The 22,762-nt window shown below is 41.0% G+C and overlaps 1 protein-coding gene across 1 annotated transcript; it reads left to right on the forward strand.

Annotated features, from left to right (window-relative positions):
- Window positions 1–525: 525 nt before the first annotated feature.
- LOC119735371 (mast/stem cell growth factor receptor Kit-like) lies at window positions 526–21,847 on the forward strand. Its single transcript, XM_038209069.1, has 17 exons — window positions 526–774; window positions 1,934–2,035; window positions 3,594–3,686; window positions 4,546–4,800; window positions 7,222–7,500; window positions 8,505–8,732; window positions 9,796–9,912; window positions 11,907–12,023; window positions 12,505–12,683; window positions 13,564–13,765; window positions 14,319–14,429; window positions 16,436–16,629; window positions 17,222–17,344; window positions 17,881–17,992; window positions 18,455–18,551; window positions 19,509–19,608; window positions 20,270–21,847. The coding sequence occupies exons 1-17, from the start codon at window positions 657–659 to the stop codon at window positions 20,390–20,392; spliced, it is 2,550 nt and encodes an 849-aa protein (XP_038064997.1). The 5' UTR covers window positions 526–656; the 3' UTR covers window positions 20,393–21,847.
- The last annotated feature ends 915 nt before the right edge of the window (window positions 21,848–22,762 follow it).

Consider the following 22,762-nt stretch of genomic DNA (forward strand, 5'->3'; position numbering starts at 1 on the left):
TTTTTAGTAAAAGTAACCAAAAAGGAACGTCAAGTAGTTTTCAGACTCATAAAGCGCGGTTCATACTCGGCGCAAAAGAGAACACAAATTGTGCCGTCATGGCAACTATTCACGTTTAAATTTGTAAAACATACTTCAACTCGGGCAAAGTTCGCAGCAAATGTTTCATGACGTCAAATTCGCTTCGCATTTGCATTCGCATGAAGTTTATGAACCGGAATTTAGAGGATTAGAAATAAGCACAAAACAAGTTCCTAATAAATATTCACTTCATGGACCCTTTAATATTCTTCCTTTCCTTCCTTCCAGATGATTATGATCCGCATCCTTGGTGGCTGCTTGACCTAGGTAGCAATCACAACTTGAGTAGAATCAACGTCACTCTCCGAAAGTATGGCGGGGGTAAATGTTCTCTACACTTCACCCCACGAATTATTATTCATTGAGGTTTTCTTTTTAGAAAGATATTTTTTTTGCAAAACTGTAATTTACAAAGTAGAACTGTCTTTTCCTCTCTAGGTTATCGTTTCACCGGGGCGATAGTGCGAGTTGGACTGAGCCCCAACTTCACCGAGAACCTGCCGTGCGGCTCACCGGCTACCAGCGAACAGTCTAAGAAAGGAGCTGAGATCCCGTTCCTGTGCGAGCCATCGCGGATGGCTAGGTATATCAGCTTGGACATCGATACCTCCATGCCCGGTGTGGATCCGAGAGAGGCATATCTGCAACTTGCCGAGGTGACGGTGGAAAACGTCACGTCTGGTGAGTGTGCTGGTAGGTGACATCAGTCGTTTGGTATTTCCAAGGTCACGCTTCAATAAAAAACAGAACTTTACAACCTACTTGCAAAATTTGCTTTGTGTAATTGTAATCTCCTCGGCCAAGGCGAAATAGGCAAATTGCTAATCTGTTAATTAAAAGACATGTGTTTTATAAGGTTGACAGTATAACCTAGGAAAAACTGTGTCAGGGACACAATTTCGTAGACAAACCAGACAAAGTTTTTTAGGGACAGAATGTCCGTCCACACCGGCATTGACATGATGTAGAAAAGGCCTATTGGGCCTTATGCACCAGTCGGCCCCGTTGAATTGAAATTGAGGTTACATCTAAATTTTTGGAACTTGTGAAGAGAAATGAAAGCAGTTAATTAATAATTAATTTCAGTCTGCTTTAATGAATAATTTAAAATGTGTAATATACACATCATAAAAGCCAGACTAAAAAAATGACAATAAATAAGGCTGCATTATGTCTGCATAAAGAGTCTGGCACCATCCAATTCAACAGATATCACTTAATGAAATGCATTCAGGGAATGGCCAACTCGTGCATCAGGCCCGTACATGTAGTTTACAATGCGCAGTGTAACCTCACATTAAAGATGTATTTTTCTCCACAATATTTTGTACACGTTCTTCTTCAAGCCATACACTTAACCAGAGATGGACCCTGATGATTTCCGTTACGATGACAACATATTGCGTCACTACATATTAGAAGTGCATTTTGTTTCGAGTAGCTGTAATTTCTGAAGTACCAGTCCGATTGGGTTGAAACTTGGTATGCATATAGACAGGGGTGTGCACACGTGTGGTACATATGAAAATCGAGGTGATGTCCTCATGACGTCATCACATGTCATGTGATATCATATTAAATGGACAATTTTCTAAGGTCTATATCTCAAGAACCATAGACCCGATTTGCATGTGCATATACCGGGATGTATCATAGATAGAAATTAAAGTGACATCAGCATGATGTTTTCTATTAATGGCACATATCTACAGCATTATAATGTTCGATTTGTTTGTAACTTTACACCGAGATAATAATATACATTTAGATGGAAATTTAAGTGACTTCATGGTGTATTCATTGCGTCGGTTGTCATTGTTTAAATTGTTGTCAAAAACCTGATTCATTTCAGCCCTCCCTGTTTATGGGAAAAATACATCACAGAGCTCAACATGGGACGCTCACCCTTCTTATAAGGCTATAGATGGACGGAAATATACCTACACGCACACTGGTAAGAACAATGCGAATTATACCTCCGCGTTTGCTGTAACTTCATGTCATCGTCGAATTCGTCTCCCTCGTCACCTGCGTCATTCTCAAAATCAATGACTATGTACCAACTTTCTCCTCCCTCCACCATTTGCATCCTCATCAATCTCCTCAGTCCTCATTCCCGCCCCATGCCAACGTCCAGCCACCAAATCCCCCAATAATTCATTTTAATTCAATAGACATTTATTTACATTGCATAGAAAATGGACAAAGAATAATAACTGGTAAGTTAATTAAACAAATGTATGGAGGCCAATTCACAGAAAGAAAAAGCGGAAGACATTGATATAATAAATGCATTCAGAACGCCCCATTCTGACCCCTGGCCACTTTCAGATCCCCACCCCAAACCCATGCAGATCCCCGGCCACATTCTGATTCCCGCCCTATCACCATACTGATTCCATACTGATCCCCTCCCCATACTGAAATATGTCACTATCATACTGATGCCATTCCATTTCCATACTCATGCCCGTTCCTATCGCCATACTGATCCACCTTCGCATCCCAATACTGATCCACATCCCCCATTTTCTTCCCCATACCAATCCATGTCTACATATCAATCCGGTCCCCATCCTTATACTAATCCCCACCACTATCATTATACGGATCCCCATCCCCATCCAAACACTGATCTCCGTGCGCATCTCCGTAATTTGATATCCTCCTCCCCATGCTGAACCTGTTCCAATCAGCATACTAATTCCCATTATAATCCCTATATACTTTTTCCTGTCCCCATCCAATACCCATCGCAACACTTATCAACACAGATCGCAATGTGATCCCCGTCCTCATACCCATCCTGATCTCCGTCCCCATTCCTTCACTGATCATTCCCTCACCTGATCAAGCAAATCTTCTCCTCTTCCGAATGCCCATACTTAATACCCATCCCAGGCTGATCCTCTTCCCCATCCCCATACTGATCCCCGTCCCTATCCCAAAACTTATCCCCGTCCGTATCCCCACACTGCACTGAATCCGTTCATATCCCCACACTGACCCCCGTCCCTATCCAAATACTGGCCCCTGTCCCCATCCCCATACTGATCCCATCACCCACTGACCGTTACCCCCCATGCCCTCTTCCCTCCCCTGCAATCCCAGGTCCCCTCTCCACGTACACCTCCTGTCAATCACCATCCCCCTTCACAATCCCTTTCCCTTGCCTCTCCGTCCCCATTTCCAATCTGATCCTCGTCCCCATCCCCATTATTATCCCCATCACCCACTGATCGTTATCCCAATGCCCTCTTCCCTCCCTGCCATCCCAGGTCCCATACCCACGTGCACCTCATGTCCATCACCACGTACCTCCCCTTCCCAATCGCTCCCCATTGCCTCTCCGTCCCCATCGCCTTGCATCCCAACTGACACGATCTTTATCATTTTCACCATTGTTAGCTTTCGCCACCCTCAGCATCAACGTCACCACTTTGTTCGCAGTTGTTAAAAATACACAAAGTACATTTGAATTGAAAACATTTTCTTCCTTTCCTACATTTCAGATGCTAATGATCCGCATCCTTGGTGGCTGCTGAAACTAGGTAGCAAGCACTGCTTGGGTAGAATCAACGTCACCCTCCGAATGAATGGATGGGGTAAAATTGCTTAAAGACCAGTCACTTTGATATTGCAAATTTTTACTAATTTCAAAATGTATATGCATTCAAAATAATCTGTAATGTATACAAACTAAATCAGGAGATTTTGAGAATCATCCAGAGATAATTATAAATATCATATATATATCAGACATTCTGATAACCATGTCTGTACATAATACGTCACCGTTTTCACGAAGAGCCACATATGTCAAAAATTACCATTTTTTCGATTTTGATTTTTTTCCATATTTTGCTTTAAAACAATGTACTTAACCATTTTGACATGTTTCTGTAAGCAAAGCATCATTAATTTCCAAGTTACATTAATGTTGCAAGAGTCCAAAATCTCGATAATTGAATTTTGCGTTTTCACGAAGAGCCACATACATTTTGGCCCTTTGAACGCGTACAAAACCCATTTCACGGAAATACGTAAAAGTAGGTCAAATGAGATTTGCGTTTTCACGAAGGGCCACATATCTTTGTTACATTTTCAGCTGCGCGCGAGTACTCACGCGCGCCTATGGAAATACACATTGAACAGAAAGGGCCAATATGTCAGAAACCTGAATTGCGTTTTCACGAAGAGCCACATATCTTTACTAATTAATTTTCACTAATTAACTGCTGAATTAAGTCTTGTAACTGAGTTCATGTAAAAATTCAGCTCACACAGAATAGTGTGATGGTCCTTGCTTCACAAAGTTGTTGCAAAGTGGTATTTTTTGCAGTTTTAAAATAGGAGAAACTTCTTTTGCGATTATCTCGAAAACGCTTCTTCTTCAAAATCGACATATGTGGCTCTTCGTGAAAACGGTGACGAATAAAGTTGAACTGTTTTCTCTTTTTTTAGGTTTTCGTTTCATCGGGGCGATAGCCCGAGCTGGACTGAGCCCCAACTTCAACGAGAACCTGCCGTGCGGCTCACCGGCTACCAGCAATCAGTCTAAGAAGGGGGCCGAGATCCCGTTCCTGTGTGAGCCACCGCGGCTTGCTAGGTATGTCAGCTTGGACATCAATACTTCCATCCCCGGTGTGGATGCAGCACGTGCATTTCTGCAACTTGCCGAGGTGGCGGTGGAAGAGTACACGTCTGGAGAGTGTGCTGGTAGGTAGACTTGAAATCAAGCCGGCAATCTGGCCGGGTTTAGTCCGCCTGCACCGCCGTGCAGCTCACTGCACCGTACCACCGGAGCTGACAACCGCACACCGTCTTAGTTTTACGTGTAGCGCGCGGTATGCGGCAACGATTCTAGTCTGATTCCCTGCCCCCATTGTACTTTGGATTTTAAATATGGGGACAGGTAGCTAGCGGTGAATCTTTCATACATCAGGAGGCATCCCTCCTGATGTATGCAAATGTATGCATGACGAGTACAGGTCTGAATCCCGCCTCCTGAATTGAACATTACAACCGTAACGTTTGCCCGAACCAGATCCTTTTGCAAAAAAGACAATAGCTGTGCCACCATTGTTCAATTTCGGATGTGATTACCATCGATTTTTTTTGCTGAACTCGAAAGTGTCTCTGACAAATATTAATAAAGAGAGGGAGAGAGAAAAATTACTGCTCAGTATTTAAAACCTATGCAGTTGAAAAAGTTACCTTCATGGAGAGTGGAGACACTGATGATTTTGCGTACTTTAGGTGGTAAGACAAGAGTGAGTTTTTCAAAAAGCGTGTGTTGGATCACCGTCCATGCACAGTGATTTGGAATATAATCATAATTCGCGCTAGGTACCGGTCTCCATATATTGGGGGGGGGGACCAGGGAAACAGTCTACAACGATTCCTGCATCCTCGGTCCCATATGCGTGCTCAAAAAATTGAACGGAGAAGCATTCTGATTAGATTAGCTATAGGAGGATATGAATATTTATATTACACGTACCTAACATTGACGTGTCTCGATGTAGGTGGTGAATGTTTCACCAGTACCGGTGCCACACACACAGCCTGGAGCGAATGGAGTGCTTGAGAAGCGAAAGCTTATTCCTGGGCCGTTTGGAATTCTATGCATCACAGGGATATATTATGGCATGAAATTAAGTGCCGTAGACACCGAATGATGACACCATGCCACCTAGCTAGAAACCTTAATTAGACCCCCAGGAACAAGAAAAAAACATGTTGGCAAAATACTGAGTGTTGCAGATGGCGGCCATCTTGAATTTCAAAATGGACGTCATTGTAGGATCATTTTCAACTTGTGAATGTCATATTATGAAATTAATCTTGGTGGCCTTACACCCCTAATTGTAAATATCAAGGGTTTAAGATTGACTGTTTTAATTTTCATCAGAAAACCAATGAATGACAGCCATCTTGCTTTTCAAAATGGCCGCCACGTTTTGTTCTCTGGCCGCCACGAAATGTTCTCCACGAAATGTTCTCCTTCCAATGTCTCCAAAAATTCGTTTGGCCAAAAGCACCTAAAATTTTAAACAATGAACCTCAAAATTGAAATAGCGATGTAATTGATTGTTTTATACATGTACAATGAAAGATATTATAGTTACAAAATTACCATAGAGGGCGACATTGTAGATGTGTATAGACTATATTTACACACGCAGCACATGTAATTGGACAAAAGTTTACTGGCATATTGAAGAAAAGTGCAGTGATGATGAAGATGAACCACTTTAATCAAGCAAACAAGCTATATCAACTTTGGCGGGAAAGTCAGCGAGTTTGTCAAAACCACAACTGTGCAGTAAACCAACGATATATTCTTTACCAAGAAAGAGTCGAATTTCAAGACCAATGTACGGTGATAACATCATTAGCACTGCAATCCAATAAATAAATATATTGCTTTCTTTTTTGGACGAAACATGTTTTAGTGTCATTGCGTTTAAATAGCAATATTCCCTAAACGGATTGAACAATTCCAGTATTTTTTTTAACCAAAAGTAGCTGATGAAATTGGCTTTCCGGTAATTATTATTTTTGGTGCTACATAGTTGTTTTGTTTTTTTAAATATGAAACATATTTTTTGAGGTTTGGGTTCCGATCTTTGTTACTAACCCGTAGCTCGATCATACGAGCAGCATCTGACATTGCTGGTAAATAAAGTAATATGTAGTTAGGGCCCAATCTTAAGTACATCTAGTATTTATTGGTTTGACACCTTTAGGACATTTTGACGAACTTTATGTATGCTTTGGGCAAGGGCGGATCCAGAACACAATTTCTTTTGGGGGGGCCCAAAATTGTTTTGTGTCTCCCAAAAAGTGGGTCAACAAATTACGGCGTGGGGTTCGGGGCCCGCTTAAGGGCCCCAAATTTTTTTTGGATTCTCGATGCTTTGTGGTGCGATCTGAGGCAATTTTCTGACGACTTTAGCCAATGTTTTGTTAGAAAAGATGGTGGTGTACTCATTGCCTGCCTTTATTGCGACGTCACATAAACAAACCAACAATTGGTTTCGGGGGGTATTTTTTTTTTGGGGGGGGGCGGATCCGCCCTTGGCTTCGGGTAGGTTTGATACGAGTTATGTTTTCAAATTTGTTTTCTTTTTCCAGCTCCTGGTTATTTGGGATGTTTTGGGGACGCTGAATATCGTTCCCTATCGGTCGGCCCAGCAGCCACAGAATATGAACAGTCGGTAGAGTGGTGCTTCAGAAACTGTTTGGAACCTACGGAGTATAAATATGCGGGAATGGAATACAAATACGAATGCTGGTGTGGGAATGACAACTACGATAAACACGGTAAAGAGCCGGATTCCGATTGCAAATATTTTTGCCCCGGAAACAGCAATCAGATCTGTGGAGGCAAATGGCGCATATCCGTGTACACAGGTGAGTAGAAAAAAATAACCAACTGAACACATTTTACAGTTCATTCAAATGTACTGTGGATTTTCATTCAAAGCCAGTTGACTACATCACACGTCCTCATAAATCCATCATAAATCATCCAGTCCTTCGTCATGTCACAAACTATTGAAATAAAATGAGACAAGGGCATTCCTTTGTCAACATTCATCCAATGTTAAGTCCCAGTCACACATTCACGGTTTGTAGCTATACGGATCTCTACGATTTGAAATTCGTGATAAAGTGTGGGAGTACCGTATTCATCCTTGGTACATCCGTGGTTATCCGTCATCTTCCTTGGGTATTCGTGGAAAGGCTACGGGAGTTTAAAACTGTTCATAACTTCCGTGGTAAACCGTCATGAACATTAATCCGTAGTGCAACCGTGGGACATCCGTGGGACAACCGTACTTATTCGTAGTGTTATTCGTGGCTTTATTCGTTCATATTGGAGATTCGTAGCTCATTCGTGGTAGAAATCTCTACGAATTCGCTACGAATGTCCTACGGATATGCCAGGATGTGCTAGAGTTCTGCTAAAGTTGTACTACAAATGTTTAAGCTTTATTCGTAGGAGAACCTTGGTCATCCGTGGTCCAATAACAGACAACCGTTACGTTGGCGTCATTATTCTCAGTAATACCGTCGATTTTCTTCACCAATCCGTCCATATTCTTGACAAAACCGTGGTGTATTCGTAGAGAAACCGTAGATCAGTCGCGGCTATCCGTTCTGAAACCGTAGAGCATTCTTAGAACTTTGATTTCTCCACTAATCTCGACGGTTCATCGTGATCGATTGATTTTTGGTAAGCCATGGATATTCACATTTCAAAACCGTAATTGTGTGACTGGGGCTTAACTTTTGGCCGGACTTGTGAAGTAGCTTGCGGTTGACTTGCGAACGGCATTTGTGATTGACTCATCAACAACTTGGATCGCCTCATCAGAAGTTCACAAGATACGTATTATGTTGTCTTATTGCAGTATCACAAGGAGTGTGTAGTAACGACATAGGACCACCCACCAACGGAGACCACACCATCACCAACCCGCGTTCACTGTCTTACAATCTCATCAACTACAAGTTCTTCGGGACTCGTGTGGATTTCTCCTGCGACCCTGGATATACCCTCCATGGAGCATCCAGCATTGAATGCATTGAGACTGGCTACAACAACGTCACGTGGAGTGACTCGGTACCAACATGTGAAGGTATGCAATATGTAAAATGCATTTACCTATCATAATCAAAACAGAGTGAAACTAGACTGAACTACACAAAGTTTGTATTCGAAATAATGAATACTGACTTCTTCGATTCAGACTTAAGGATAATATAGTTCAGTTGAACTTCATTAGAATGTACGTATGAAGAGGCTCGTTGATCACAATAGGCGGACGTACATACCGACCGAGGAGCGATTTTTTTCCCAACCGACATTCTGCTTTCCATCTTCTGATTGGTCCATTGTATGCATATCTAATGCCTTGTTCTCCATAACACAAACCCAAGATAGGTTTTACGTCTTGCGAGAAATGTTCCTGCATCACTTCACTTATTTAAAAGGTAAAATAAGAAGAAGTGAAAAACGCTCACTGAGATTCTAACTCGGTTCGCCTGATTAGAAGTCAGGACTTCTTTCAACCAGTCCACGAATGAGCTGCCAATCATTGGTGATTTAAACACTACTATTCCCTGTTATATAACTTATTCTCTAATTCCCCTGGACATCATGAATATGCATAACACCGAGAGAGCGCCCCCTTTTGATATTGTCAGATCCGGGATCGTATTTTTTCCTAGAAGGGCTAGGGCCAAGTCATGCATAATTCTGTTTTTCCTTTAAAACATTGCAGGGCACTTTATGTTCGAGTTCTTGAGCGTTTTCCCTCAAATTAAAATTATCTCAAAGATCAATTTGGAAAAGAAAAATAGTCGACGAAAATGAGCAGCGACGACGTGGATTCGAACCAGGGATCTTTATTTCCATAACTCATCATGCTATCTACTAGACTACTCTAACTACTACTGCTATTAGGCTTTAATGTAACTGGTTGACTTTATAACAATAATGCTCTTTGTATCATTGTTCTGTTCTCATGAATAAACATTCTGGCCCAATCGAAACTGCTGAATTATTCATGATTTAGTCCCTATCGTCCTGGGAATAAGAAATGACGTGACCGAAGTGTTTGGGGGTTCACATTGGCTATTTCACAAATGATTTGCTATTCAGCTTTGTGGTGATTAAATCTCCATTTATTTTACATATAGATAATGTTTGTATCAACCCAAACCCCTGTCAAAATGGCGGCACGTGTATTCCACAGTCCACCGGTGATTTCTATAACTGTTCCTGCCCCGCCGGGTTTATTGGAGGGGATTGCCAAAGTGAGTACATTGTTATAAGATTTTAGGCTTTGCATGGTGGAGTATTCGTGTCGTATTGATTGCGATAACACCACTACTGCCCAGTACATATTTTTGTTATCTGCTATCGCTAAGTAGTTTTAGTCCTTTTCTAAAAGAACTTGTCTTTGGTCTCAACTTTTCGACTAGCCTGCTTTAGTCATCGTCAGGAGGACAAGTTCTTTTCAGAACTAAAGACTACATGCTATGAAACTAGGGACAAATATGTGCAACAGTGAGTGAAATAATTGTTAACTTTCCTGAAATTGTTCAAGGCACCAATTAAAATTGACTTGGATGAAGCGACGGGCTTGTAAAAATTTTCAAAAAAAATTTCACCAAGAGACGCGAATATGCCTGCCCCTTGAACACGTACAAAACGTATTGCACTGAAAGGCGTTAAGTAAGTCGACCGATATTTTATATTCTCATGGAAGAACCCATGGAACAAGGATGAAAATGTGGACAACTTTGATTTTCGATTCCTTGAAGATAGGTAAAGGTCCTATAGCCAATACCGGCCGTAGGGGCAGTGGGATGTTAGAGGTCCACTGTGTCTTGGGTGCGGCATATGAGTGGCGGGGCCCAGTCCTCTCCTCTCGCTGTCTTACCTTCCCTGAACGAATCAGGTACCAATTTTACTGTTGGGTCGTCAGAGAGAGTTTTCCAGTTTTTGGTCCGAATGGGATTCGAACCGCCGACCTTCCACTCCGTAGCTTTACGTTCTAACCGCTCGGCTATAGGGCCCCTTTACTAATTAAATCTGGCAAACGTGTTATTTATTATGTGTTCAAAATTAAAGTTTACCCATTAAAATAATTATATAAAAGTTTCCCAGTTGCATAAAGTTGTTGCAAAGCAGTAGTTTTTTCAGTTTTAAAATTGGAGAAACTTCTCTTGCAAGAATCTCGAAAACGATTTTTCTTCAAAATCCACATATCCGTCCCTTTATGATATGGTGACGATATAGAAGGTGACCCGCGTAGAATTGTGTGTTTTGAGTGGATACTTATTATATTCGAATCACCATCGGTCTATATTTTTAAGTTCATGACATCTCCAATCAGTTCATCTTGTCTCCGATAGCAAGACTCAGTTGTAATCTTAGAAAGTTTATGTCCTTCCACCAAAAAGCTAGTTGATGCAAAAACACTAATAATGTTAGAACAGAAATAAAACACACCGATAGCTAATATATATATATATATATACATTACTTACTCACTATATTTAACCAATTGTACATGTTATCACCCACATCATTTGCATTTGTATGTCTGTTTGAAGTACTTTGTTGAGTACTCTTATTACTCATTATATTCTTCATTTTTAGCGCATTGGGTATTTTAGCCACATAGCTTGTTTTAGCCATGAAAATAATCTGGTTCCTGAATAACATACATGTGTTCTTACTAACCCCGGTCTTTCCACTGACTATTCATATTGCCGAGTATGATATGCATTAATGTAAAAATATCTGTATAATTAGTCGTCATACTCATTCTAGAAAGATCCAAATCTCTTTGCTTCCATGTTGAAATATTTAATGTGTGATGTATCGTGAGATTTAGGTTGAATGAAATTTATGTTGACTCCGATCGTGGAGATAACCAACTTAATGAACATGAACGTAATGAAAGTGAATCACAAGTCGTTCAGCTTTAGTTGTAAAGTGACAAACTGTTCGAATGAACGGTAGACAAAACCCTCACTTGCTTGTTATGACCTTACCAGCGACTGACTAATTGGCCATTACTTTTTGAGTAGGCCGGTAACCTTCTTTAATGTAAGCAAGGGGAATAAAACCTGTTAGTTGGGCAAATGTATGTTGCCTGCAGATAAGTATTTTTGAAAAAAAGAAATATTTTCTTGCCCTCTCGAAAAAAGAACATTGTTTTCTTTCATAATTACCTGGTTTAATATGATCAAGTTTTAGAAGCTTCATTTGACGTAAATGTCTTACCTGTTTTATTTAGATTCAGCCGATGACCCTTGCATGACTAACCCCTGCCAGAATGGCGAGCAGTGCATGCCGCAAGGCAACTCGTATGACTGTACGTGCCAAAATGGCGCCACGGGCAACAACTGTCAAAGTGAGTAACTTACATACCCTTCGGCCTCCTTCAACATTGTTGTATACAAATAAAAACGTTAAAAATGTATGCTTACGCCAATTAAGTATGTTTGGAATCCATGGGGGTGAAGCTGCTGCACATTCGTATAAGACCCGGGTCAGATTTTTCGGAATCCCGGTTCAATTTGACTTTGTAGTTTTCAGGGTCAGAATGACACATTTCCTTGTCAAAATTACACTTATTTGGAACATTGTCTGTGTCACTTTGACCCGAAAATCTTGACAGAAGTGTCATTTTGACCAAAACTGGGTCATTTTGAGTCTCTAAAGTATCGTGTCAAATACGATTCGGATTCCTGATCAACTTTGACCTTGGACTTTTAAGAATGTACTCTAACCATTCAGAGGACAAGTTTAAAAAGAAGTTAAAACCAAGATTTCAAACTTATTGAAGGTGAAATGTAATCGATTATGTTTTGGGGTGGTTTTTTTTCCTGCAGACGCTAATGCAAACACCACGACGATCAATGTTGTTGTTGTCATTGTCGTTGTCGTCGTCGTCTTGATCGTCCTGCTGGTCATTGTCGTGGTTTGCTTTGTCAAAAGGTCACGGCGCAATCGCAGAGCCAGCCGGCTGTCTGCAGTCGATAGAGGGCGTGGACAGGAGCTCATCCAAAAGGTGCTGGGTAGTGTCTAAAGACGTCTAATTTTGTTTTTATCTATCTTGTATTACATCCGAAAAAAAGTGATGAAAAAATCACTGGTAACTATGCAGTGTCTAAAATGCAGCTTCTAAATAATGACAGATTCTGTCTTTTAAGCCTGACGAGAAACTCAGACAATTTTTCAGAACGAATCAACGATCCCTTTTTTACTCTTTTGGGTCAAAATAACTCTTCTGTCAAGATTTCCGGGTCAAAATGTTGGAGTTTGAGGGGTGATGTGGTCCGATAGTTACGGTGTTCGACTCGTGTGTTGTGGTACATGGGTTCGAATCCTCACGGGAACACGGTGCTTGTGCTCTCAGCTTGAGCAAGGCGCTTTACCGTTATTGCCTCGTCCTTCGGATGGGACGTGAAGCCGTTGGTCCCATGTGTTAAATAACCCACGTTAAATGAAGGGGTTTCTTGCAGTTGCTGCAATATGCCACACAGCATTTAACCCTTTTAAAGGTGCTACATAATGGGTCTCATATTTCTCATGAACTTTATTACCTGTCTTTAATAATAGTCATATTTACCAGCGCTTTGAGTACCTAATTGTTGGTAGATACCTTTGTAAATCTAGTCAGAATGTCGAGCAATATCTTATGTGATTATGCCAAAAGTTGTCACATTTTAAATCATCCTAATTATGCCTTGTCAAGACCAGTTTCCACTTTTTGAGAATGCACATGCCAGAGTTGAAATTGGTTCGACGCTTTGCGGACTCACAACGTAAGAACGTGCATGTCGTCAACAATTTCGCCCTAGAAAGTTCGATCTGACCTTGTTATTAACTCGGAAACTGTTAAAGCACAATGGCCCTTCCATTTTGACGATTTTTTTACCGTCTTGCAGAAATTGTCGAATGTTTATTTGATTGACACTCTCCAAGCATCGACATCGGAATTAAATGGACCGGCCAAGGAGTTCCCGCGGGACAAACTGCACATCCTCGGCCAGTTAGGCAGCGGCTCGTTTGCTGTGGTCTACAAGGCCGAGGCAGAGGGAATCATCCGTAGGGGAACCAATACGACGGTGGCCGTGAAGATGTTGAAAGGTACGGCATTTTCATAGGCCTAAAGTACTACACAGATTTGTAGTTATTGGAGGGACTTTGATAGTCTTTCATTGACTAATGAGATAACGACATTTGAACAGGTGACCACTGTGCAATATAGCGGGGTCAACTTTCAGTCACAAGCACTGTGAAGAGTGTACGCGAATCGAAGGTGGACGGAGCGGGGGTGGAATATTGCAATATCCGGAACGGTCCATTCAAGTCAAAGCAAGCTCGTCGACGATGGTTGGACAAATTTAGTCCACTTTACGCTGAAAAAGTGCGACGTCACCTCCCCCCCCCCCATTGGCAAAGTTAGGACAATGTTCACGTACGCTTAACATATGTGGCGATCACAGACTGCATTTTTTTACTGTTTACTTTCATAGAACAGTTTCACAAATTCGCGGGTACTCTACCCGAAAATGATTCACTGCCTTTCAGTAGATTATCACCAAACCAGTCACACCCACAGTGTAACAAAATTGCACCTCAAACAATCTTTTTTTCTTCATTTTGCTGACACAAAAATACTTGTTCCTCTACCGTTTAGAATGTGCTACACCCAACGATCAGAGTGATTTCAAGAAAGAGTTGCGACTGTATTCCATGTTGGACCGACATCCCAATGTCCTGTCTATGCTCGGATACTGCACTGATAAAGGTACAATTCGAATAATGTACCAAAAAGTTGCATCTCCAATTTGATGAGTTTCGATAAGTTTTGAAAATTAAAACAATACAGGTATAAACCTGACTGCAATTATGTCTTAAAGTGGCCGACCTAGTGAGTGAGTGTACATCAGGGTGAGTCAAAAGAAAAGGAAACGCAAAAAGGTGCCCCCTATTTCTGAAGAAGTTCTGCATCTAGCGCTTTCCAGATCTAGAATATGAAAGCCTCACAAATAAACTTTCTTTTCGTGAAAATAAATCATTAAAATCGCTCATGTATACTTTTACAGTTTTGGAATTTGGAACACAAACACCGCTTTTAACCTTGTCCACGGATCTCTTTGAAGGTATGCGTGATATTCCAGTCAAAATGAAACCAGTCGTATCCTAAAATGCCATTAAAATCCCATAAGTCTCTGTGGTAGCCAAGTAGAAGGCAGGACAAGACTATATAAAGCGTGTTAAGACATTATAAAGCGTGTTGCTTTTACATTGGAAGCAGCAGGTGTTTCTGAAATTAACGTCATGATAAGTGCGTGCCAGTTATCATGGCTATGAGAGTGTTCTGATGTGTTTTTGATATGTGAAAAGTTTTGTTTTGCTGAAATATTACTTCCTTCGTTACTGATTCTTTCAAAAAACAATTGGAACACCCGTTTGGGTTCCCTTTTTTTTGAATCACCCTTTATTATACCCACAAAGTTAAAGTGAACTTGCCTTGACTGCCATGCTAGGCGTCTTATTTTGTGCATACTATCTGAATCAAGCTGTGAGCAGTGGCGTAGCCAGGAATTTTCAGTGGGGGGGGGGGGCGCTGAGGGGGGCTGGAACATTTCATGGGGGGGCGTCAAGCAGGGGCGTCAATTGCTTCTCAAAAGTGGGGGGGGGACATACCTTAATCATAACTGATGCAAGCGCGAAGCCCTTACGGCGTGGGGTTCGGGGCCCGCTTAAGGGCCCCGAAAAAAATTGGATTCTAGATGTTCTGTGGTGTGATTTGAAGCAATTTCTTACGACTTTCCTCCATGCTTTAACTAATATTTTCTTGGCAAATGATAATTATTTGAACATCGTTTTCGAGGTTGGAGACATTGAATCAGAAATCGGTATTCTGAGCTATTGGCGTGGGGTTCAGGGCCCGCTTAAGGGCCACGCAAAAAAATGGATTTTCGATGCTCTGTGGTGTGATCTGCGGCAATTTCTTTCCACTTTAACCAATAATTTCTTAGCACAAAAGATAAGAATTTAAACATTATTTTCGAGGTTTTCTCAGCTAAAGACATAAGAAAATTTTTTGAACATTGTTTTCGAGGTTGGAGTCATTGAATCAGCTACCAGAATTCTGAGCTATAGGCGTGGGGTTCGGGGCCCGCTTAAGGGCCACGCAAAAAAATGGATTTTCGATGCTCTGTGGTGTTATCTGAGGCAATTTCTTACTACTTTAACCAATAGTTTCTTAGCACAAAAGATAATAATTTAAACATTATTTTCGAGGTTTTCTCAGCTAAAGGCATAAAAAAATTTTGTGAACATTGTTTTCGAGGTTGGAGTCATTGAATCAGCTACCAGAATTCTGAGCTATAGGCGTGGGGTTCGGGGCCCGCTTAAGGGCCCCGAAAAATTTTGGATTATAAATGCTCTGTGGTGCTATCTGAGGCAATTTCTGACCACTTTAACCAATATTTTCTAAGCAAAAGATACATTGTAGTACATAATAGGGCTCATGGCGTCATGTAGATCAATGATAATTTTTTTAGAAACTCAAAATCTCAGTGGGGGGGGCGACTAGGGGGGGGCGACAAGGTTTCATTGGGGGCGGTCGCCCCCCCCCACGCCCCCCCCCCCCCGGTGGCTACGCCACTGGCTGTGAGTGAGAGCGGTTTTGACAACTCTTCGTCTATTCCTGCGAATTCACCAAAGGTGTAGCGCCCTCAGGTGGCATACATGCAGACGAGAGGATTTCTACTTTTAACTAATTGTTGATGTCTTTCCCTTCAGACCCGATGTACATAATCCTGGAGTACGTTCCCCATGGAGACCTGCAAACCTACCTGCGACACATTCGGACGGGCACCGAACCCTTCTACCTGAAGAAAGAAGAGTTCAAGGAGAAGAAGGACCTGACACCGACTGAGATCCTGACTTTCGCATCTCAGGTGGTCAGGGGGATGGAGTACCTAGCATCGAAACAGGTGAGATCGCATGTAGATGTAAGGTCAATGGAGATAAATCAGTGGACAATGCGTCACTTTCAGTGTGCCTCGTTACCAAGATGCAGGATTAGTAGTTGTGCGTCCAGCTGGAGCTTTTGTGTGTAGTTAGTCATTAAGGATTATTAATCTACCAAGCAAATGCAAATTGAAAAACAACACTCACAAACATCTCAACCTTAACAGACAACCCAACCCCCCCCCCCCCCCCCAAAAAAAAAAAAACAGCTTGCTTACCATACAAAAAGGCCGGTTATCAACTTAAACGCCTTGTTAATTATTTTCAACTTGTTCTCAACTAATTATTTCTCACCACTTATTTTTTTTTTCCAATTTCTATCATCCCCTTAGCATGATTTTGCTCTGGACGGGTCCCCTTCAGCACAAATTCACTCTCATTCTGATTGCTCTACAAACCAAACTTGTAACAATGCCTCTGTAGCATTAAGTACTGGTACTGATTTTAAAAGTTTGTCATTTTTTTGCCATATCACACAGACTCCACATTAATTCTTTCCCACACATTATCTTGAGTCCGTAGTCTGATGTAGTTTATTAACTTGTCTTCTCACAGTGTATCCACAGGGACTTGGCGACCCGCAACATCCTCCTTGGCGAGGGACTGATATGCAAGGTGTCCGACTTCGGACTGGCTCGAGACGTGGCCGAGAAAAGCCAATACGAAATGCAATCGCAGGTATACAACATAATTATCATTTAGTACACGCACTTTAGAGGCCACCCTCTGGTGGCTGGATCTTACTAGGAATCAGGTTATCGCCTTGCAGCTTTCCATTGATACATCCAGAAATATTTAGAAAAAGAGAGGTTCTATTTCACATTTGTGCGACCATCACTACTGCTTGGAGTCCATACAGAGTGAACCACATATCATCTCTTGAGAAGTTAGATTTTGTTTGCAGTGACTATACTCAAGAAACAGTAGTGTGATTAACATGCTGACAACCTTGAATTGAAACTCCCTCGATCCAAGTGAGACGTGATAACCACCAGATTACAAACCTATTTAAAATCACTCGTCGCATCATCACAATAGATCCTAGTCACATCGTAGCGAAACCGAAAACTATAGGAGGCCAGGGAGGAGGGGCAACAACAAACAATTTGAGAGAAAACATAAGATCATAAACATCAGCACTTGAACACTCGTTCTTTCCGACCATCAAGGTATGGAAGATCTTCATCAGACTGTTGTTTATTCGTACTCATCAGGGCAGGGTACCAGTTCGTTGGATGGCTCCTGAGTCACTGCTTACTAATATGTACACGATCAAGAGTGACGTATGGTCTTTTGGTGTTCTTCTGTGGGAACTGGTTACGTTAGGTGAGTCGGAATCTCCGTTAATTTTTAGAAGTGTATTTGGGAGGCTCCTTTCTCATGTCTTGATACCGCTGTCATTATGACATTAGGACTGCTATGAAATCCTGTCTGTTTACCTTAAATGAACTAGAACCGTCGCATGTGACTTACCACTGTCATTATCATGTTCACTTACGCATAAGCAGTACGACAAATAAGTTCGTATTTTAGGAGTCTAAATTGTTCACTTAACCGCACCCAACAAATGGCCCAATGTGGGCGTCCTCAATGAGTGACTAGATTTTAGGGGTATAAACAGTATAGGTCTGTTAATCACGTATTTAACTGAAGCACATTTTCAGATAGTAACTCAATGCCATTTTGAAAATTTATGGTTATAAAACGGTATCTTTGATTATAGCAAAACGCAAACTGACGTCACGTTACCTTAAATTCACGACTACTTATGTATCACCTTTTCATCAGGATCGCATCCATACCCCGGCATGTCATCGCAAAAGGTCATCGATGAAATAAAGCAGGGCTACCGACTACCCAAACCAGAGCATTGTAGCGACGACATGTAAGTCTAAAGGGGTCGATCTGGGTCAGTAACTCTTTAATTATCTGCAATTGGTTGCCATTTTTTGTAGCTATTAAAAATACTCAGAGCAAGGCACTTTGCGCCATATATTGCTTCTTGCCACTGCAGTTTCTAAAAACTTCACTGGCTTCCATCAATTAACGTCCGGACCGTGCTCAAGACAACACTCAACATGAACAAAACCGTGCCCAACAAGTTCCCATACATTTCCGATGTTGTGGGCTTCAGCAAACCTGAACGGCAAGGTCTCCCCTGGAAAGTCAATTTGCTCATCCCTCGCACCACCACGAATAAAGGGAACCGTGCCTTCTGAGTTGCTGGGCCAAAAACATGGAACTCTATCCCCATCACCATCGGGGATACATCACCTCTTGAACAGTTCAAGGGACTCGTAAAGAACACATTTGTTTTGATTTTATTTGTTTCCAATCTTTTTGAATTGTTTACAGCGTTTTGAATCCTTTCATTGGCAAAGACGCTTTGTAAATGCCTGTTATTATAATCATTATCGCCAGCATGGAGTTGGTATTAATCGTATATAGCATATTATTGTATCTGATTAAATGCAATTTTGTGGCATTTGCAGGCCAGTGCACAGACAGGAAGGAATTTGCGGAGAAAAATTGTGTTGAACTTTTTTAGTAAAAATGATAGTTCTTAGAGGATTGAAGGCTGGTTTGTAGATTTTTCGGTCTCTATGCTCCAATTATCATCAGAAACAGGACCAACCATTCGATGACAGTCAGTATATCGACCCAAAACAAAATCGAGATTTCACCTCAGGTTTTTACTCCAGAGCCAACAATTGATCTTTCCCCAAAAGTGTTTCCATCTTCCGTTTCCGCTAGTATATCGTTATAATCAGGGATCAATTTCCATGTCTGTATACATGTATACAACGACATACATTTGACATTTACCCCATTTCTATTGCAGATACCAGATAATGATGGACTGCTGGCAGGAGAAACCTGAAGACAGGCCGGATTTCGCTGGTCTTCACACCACCATAGACGACATCCTTGCAGATGCAGCGGTGGGTATTCACTTTCCAAGCAGGTGTACTGATCACCTGTCATTCTATTTCTCATATTTTCTGCCATAGCAATTCTGTCGCTCTGTACAACCCTGATCGCACTCAGGAAAGTCATTCCAGTTACCGATCATGTTGCCACTTTCCATCTTTTCATCTTGATCGACACTCTGCAGTGATTTATTAAAGTTTGGGCTTACTTCGTTGTTTATATGCAGTCCGAAAAACACAAAAACAATTGGAAAGGCATGTGACTATATGTGAACTGGTCGTTATTCACGCTCAAATTGGAAGCAAATCAACTTATTTACTGTAAAGGTGCTGATTAAGTTGCACAAAGCAACATTAAAGGCATATAGGATAATTTGCGTTTATCCTAAAAGTAACTTACCGATGTATTATCCAAAACCTTACTTGGATCAAAGTTCGTTGTGGTACTAAACAATGACACAAACAATGTTTCTTTTGGGCAATCCTTCGGGAGCTGAATGGATTTTGATTTTGAATGTTATTTAATGGAATGGACTAAATCTTGTTTCTTGATAAAAAAAAATGTGCACGATGTTTCGCTCTTTTGAAAAGTGTAATATCCACTGAGCCGAAACTGCCTTTAACTGTGGTTTGCTTTTCTTGTGTTTACTACTTATATTTCGCTCATCAACAGGGCTATCTCGAGATGGGAAATCTTAACCCGGACGATTACGTGTACTTGAAATCTGGCCAAAGTTCGACCAGCATCACTCACTCACCCACTCGTTCGCCCACAGGCAGCATCGAGTCGGGCTGAGTAATCGCGTACATTCACTACACGCGTCACGGCTGTGAAAAAGATGGCCGGTGCAGAGTGAAATGCCCTAGGGCAAGTTCGAGTGAAAATTTTCGTTTGCCATATCAGTTGAACTTCTGGAGCTATTGACAACCCGACCCCGGAGCTTATTCTCGCGCTAGTTCTGATTTCACCAACGACGTGGCGCCCTTAGGTGGCATGCATCTGTCAAGTTGCAGTACCAGATAAATTGCAGAGTGTATTAAGTGAAATTTAAGCTTCAGAAAACAATTTTTAGGAAGAGAGAAGCTCAAAATGGATTGCCCCCAAAACGTGTGTTTGTGGTGGCTCCACTTCTGGAAAACACTAAAAATCTATGTAATTATGTCTTTGTGAAGTTTCCTGTTGAGAAAAGTGGGAACAACCGTTTTCACTGCAGGCATGATGAGCCCCCCCCCCTTTTTAAGTGGCTGTCACGCCCCTAAAACGGTGGATTTGCGATGGCTTCACATCTGAAACATTTTTTTTTGCATGAATATGATCATCTGTTCAAAGTTTCACGCTCTAATGAAAAATTGCACAATTCATCGATATTTTGTCACACAGAGTCCGCTGGACTGTTAGCAGAGCACTTTTTATTTATATTAGCTTCGAAATGCTTACTTTCCTTGGTGGTTATTCTTTTTAATCGGTAATTGAGTGGCTGCATTTGAAATGGGATGTATACAACATATCATGAAATCATTTGTAAATGGTATTTTTTTTTGTCATTCGTGTTATGAACTAAATGTGGTAAGGTATAACAATACCTAATTCTACGTTCATCGACTGAATGTAGTTTAGAATTTACCCAGGCACGGTATATAATCTGACTGCTAAATTGGTTTTGTTAATAATCTTGTACATGTGCAAACGTACAAATTTAGTGTCAATTTCATGTTGAAAATAAATATTTTTATTTTTATTGCCTTGAAAAGTATAGTTTAACTGGATGTCTCACAACTTTATATGCACAGAACTCGGAAATTGTTGAAGTATATTATGTCTACAAGAAATTGTCAACTAGCTGTTTATAAAATTTACACTTGTTAAACATTTTTTTAATTCTCTACAAATACAAAAACTGTACTATATACTTAAAAGTGAGAAAGCATTGTTCATGTTCAACGTGTACATAATTCCATTCAGTGCTACTCCAGTTTTAGCTGGATGCCTCGACCAGAACCCAATGTCACTGACGTGATTACCGAAAAGACTGAACATATCGGTCAAGTGAGAACCAGGCAATAGCAATTATAACATTTGTTTCAGCATTTACTGCACACCATATGTGGAAAGGAGCCTTATTAATAGTCGTGAGGCTTGACAAGATTGACAGATAATGCAAACACCATGTGTTACAGCTTTGAAAAATGGAAATACTTTCACTTTTTAATGAAAAACACTGAACACGTCGACATGATTTTTGATTTGAATGTGGCATGAAGATACGGTCTTCAAAAATTTAGTTTCTATGCTAATAAAAAATTCCATATTTATGAGCAAAAGTGTGATGTCATTTCAAGGCAGAAACCTCAATGTTACATTTGTAAGGTTAAAAGATTCTCGATTTTTTTTTATTTTGCTGACCTAGATGATTTTTTTTGTAGTGATAAATTGTGGTGTGTGCACGGCAGAAAACCAATGAGAACTATTTTTTTGCAAAGAGCGCACGTTTGAATTCCAAACATTAACAGTGTCTTCCTGAAACGACACCACAACAACAGCGAACCTACTTGTCCGGAAACGTGCACTTTTCAACTAACAAATTAACAAAGGAACGTCAAATAGTTTTTATACTTATGAGAGGAGCAGAAAGTTGCACAAAATATATCGCTAAGAAACACGCATTTCATGAACTCTGAAGTCCAAAATGGTACCTTTTCTATTTATATGTGCGTTATATCGTCGGATGCGTACCTATATGTTCCCCAGTCCCTTTATTTCCCAGTCCTTACCATAACCCTACCTTAACCCTAACCCTTACCCTAAACCCTTACCCTAACATTTGGGAACATATATAGGGACTGACTGGGGAACATCGGGTGGATCCCATATCGTCACTGGATTCTTGAAGGGACTGGCATGTCAATTCGGACGACACGTTTCGAGATAATCGCAAGAGAAACTTTCTTATTTTATAATTTCAAAATGCACCACAAGTCATCTACTCTATGCAGTATATACAACGCCCACGTGATTCGTAGATAGCTTAACTTTCTAGTCAACCCAGTAATAATCATCAAAGGTGTCAACAACGGAAATCTCACCAATTTTACGTTTACGCCTTTTCGAACAATATGTTTTGTGCACAGCGAGTAAGCGTATCTTCGTGAATATGCAATAATGTCT

Source organism: Patiria miniata, unplaced genomic scaffold (genome assembly GCF_015706575.1).
Source record: "Patiria miniata isolate m_02_andy unplaced genomic scaffold, ASM1570657v1 HiC_scaffold_29, whole genome shotgun sequence".
Lineage (NCBI taxonomy): Eukaryota > Metazoa > Echinodermata > Asteroidea > Valvatida > Asterinidae > Patiria > Patiria miniata.

What these genes read in the sequence shown, in the direction of transcription:
- LOC119735371 (XM_038209069.1), top strand. Translation starts at nt 657, where the DNA reads ATGGCTAGGTATATCAGCTTGGACATCGATACCTCCATGCCCGGTGTG. An exon ending in CCTCCGAATGAATGGATGGG is followed by an intron (nt 3,687 to 4,545) that starts GTAAAATTGCTT and finishes CTCTTTTTTTAG; the next exon opens with GTTTTCGTTTCATCGGGGCG. An exon ending in GCGCATATCCGTGTACACAG is followed by an intron (nt 7,501 to 8,504) that starts GTGAGTAGAAAA and finishes GTCTTATTGCAG; the next exon opens with TATCACAAGGAGTGTGTAGT.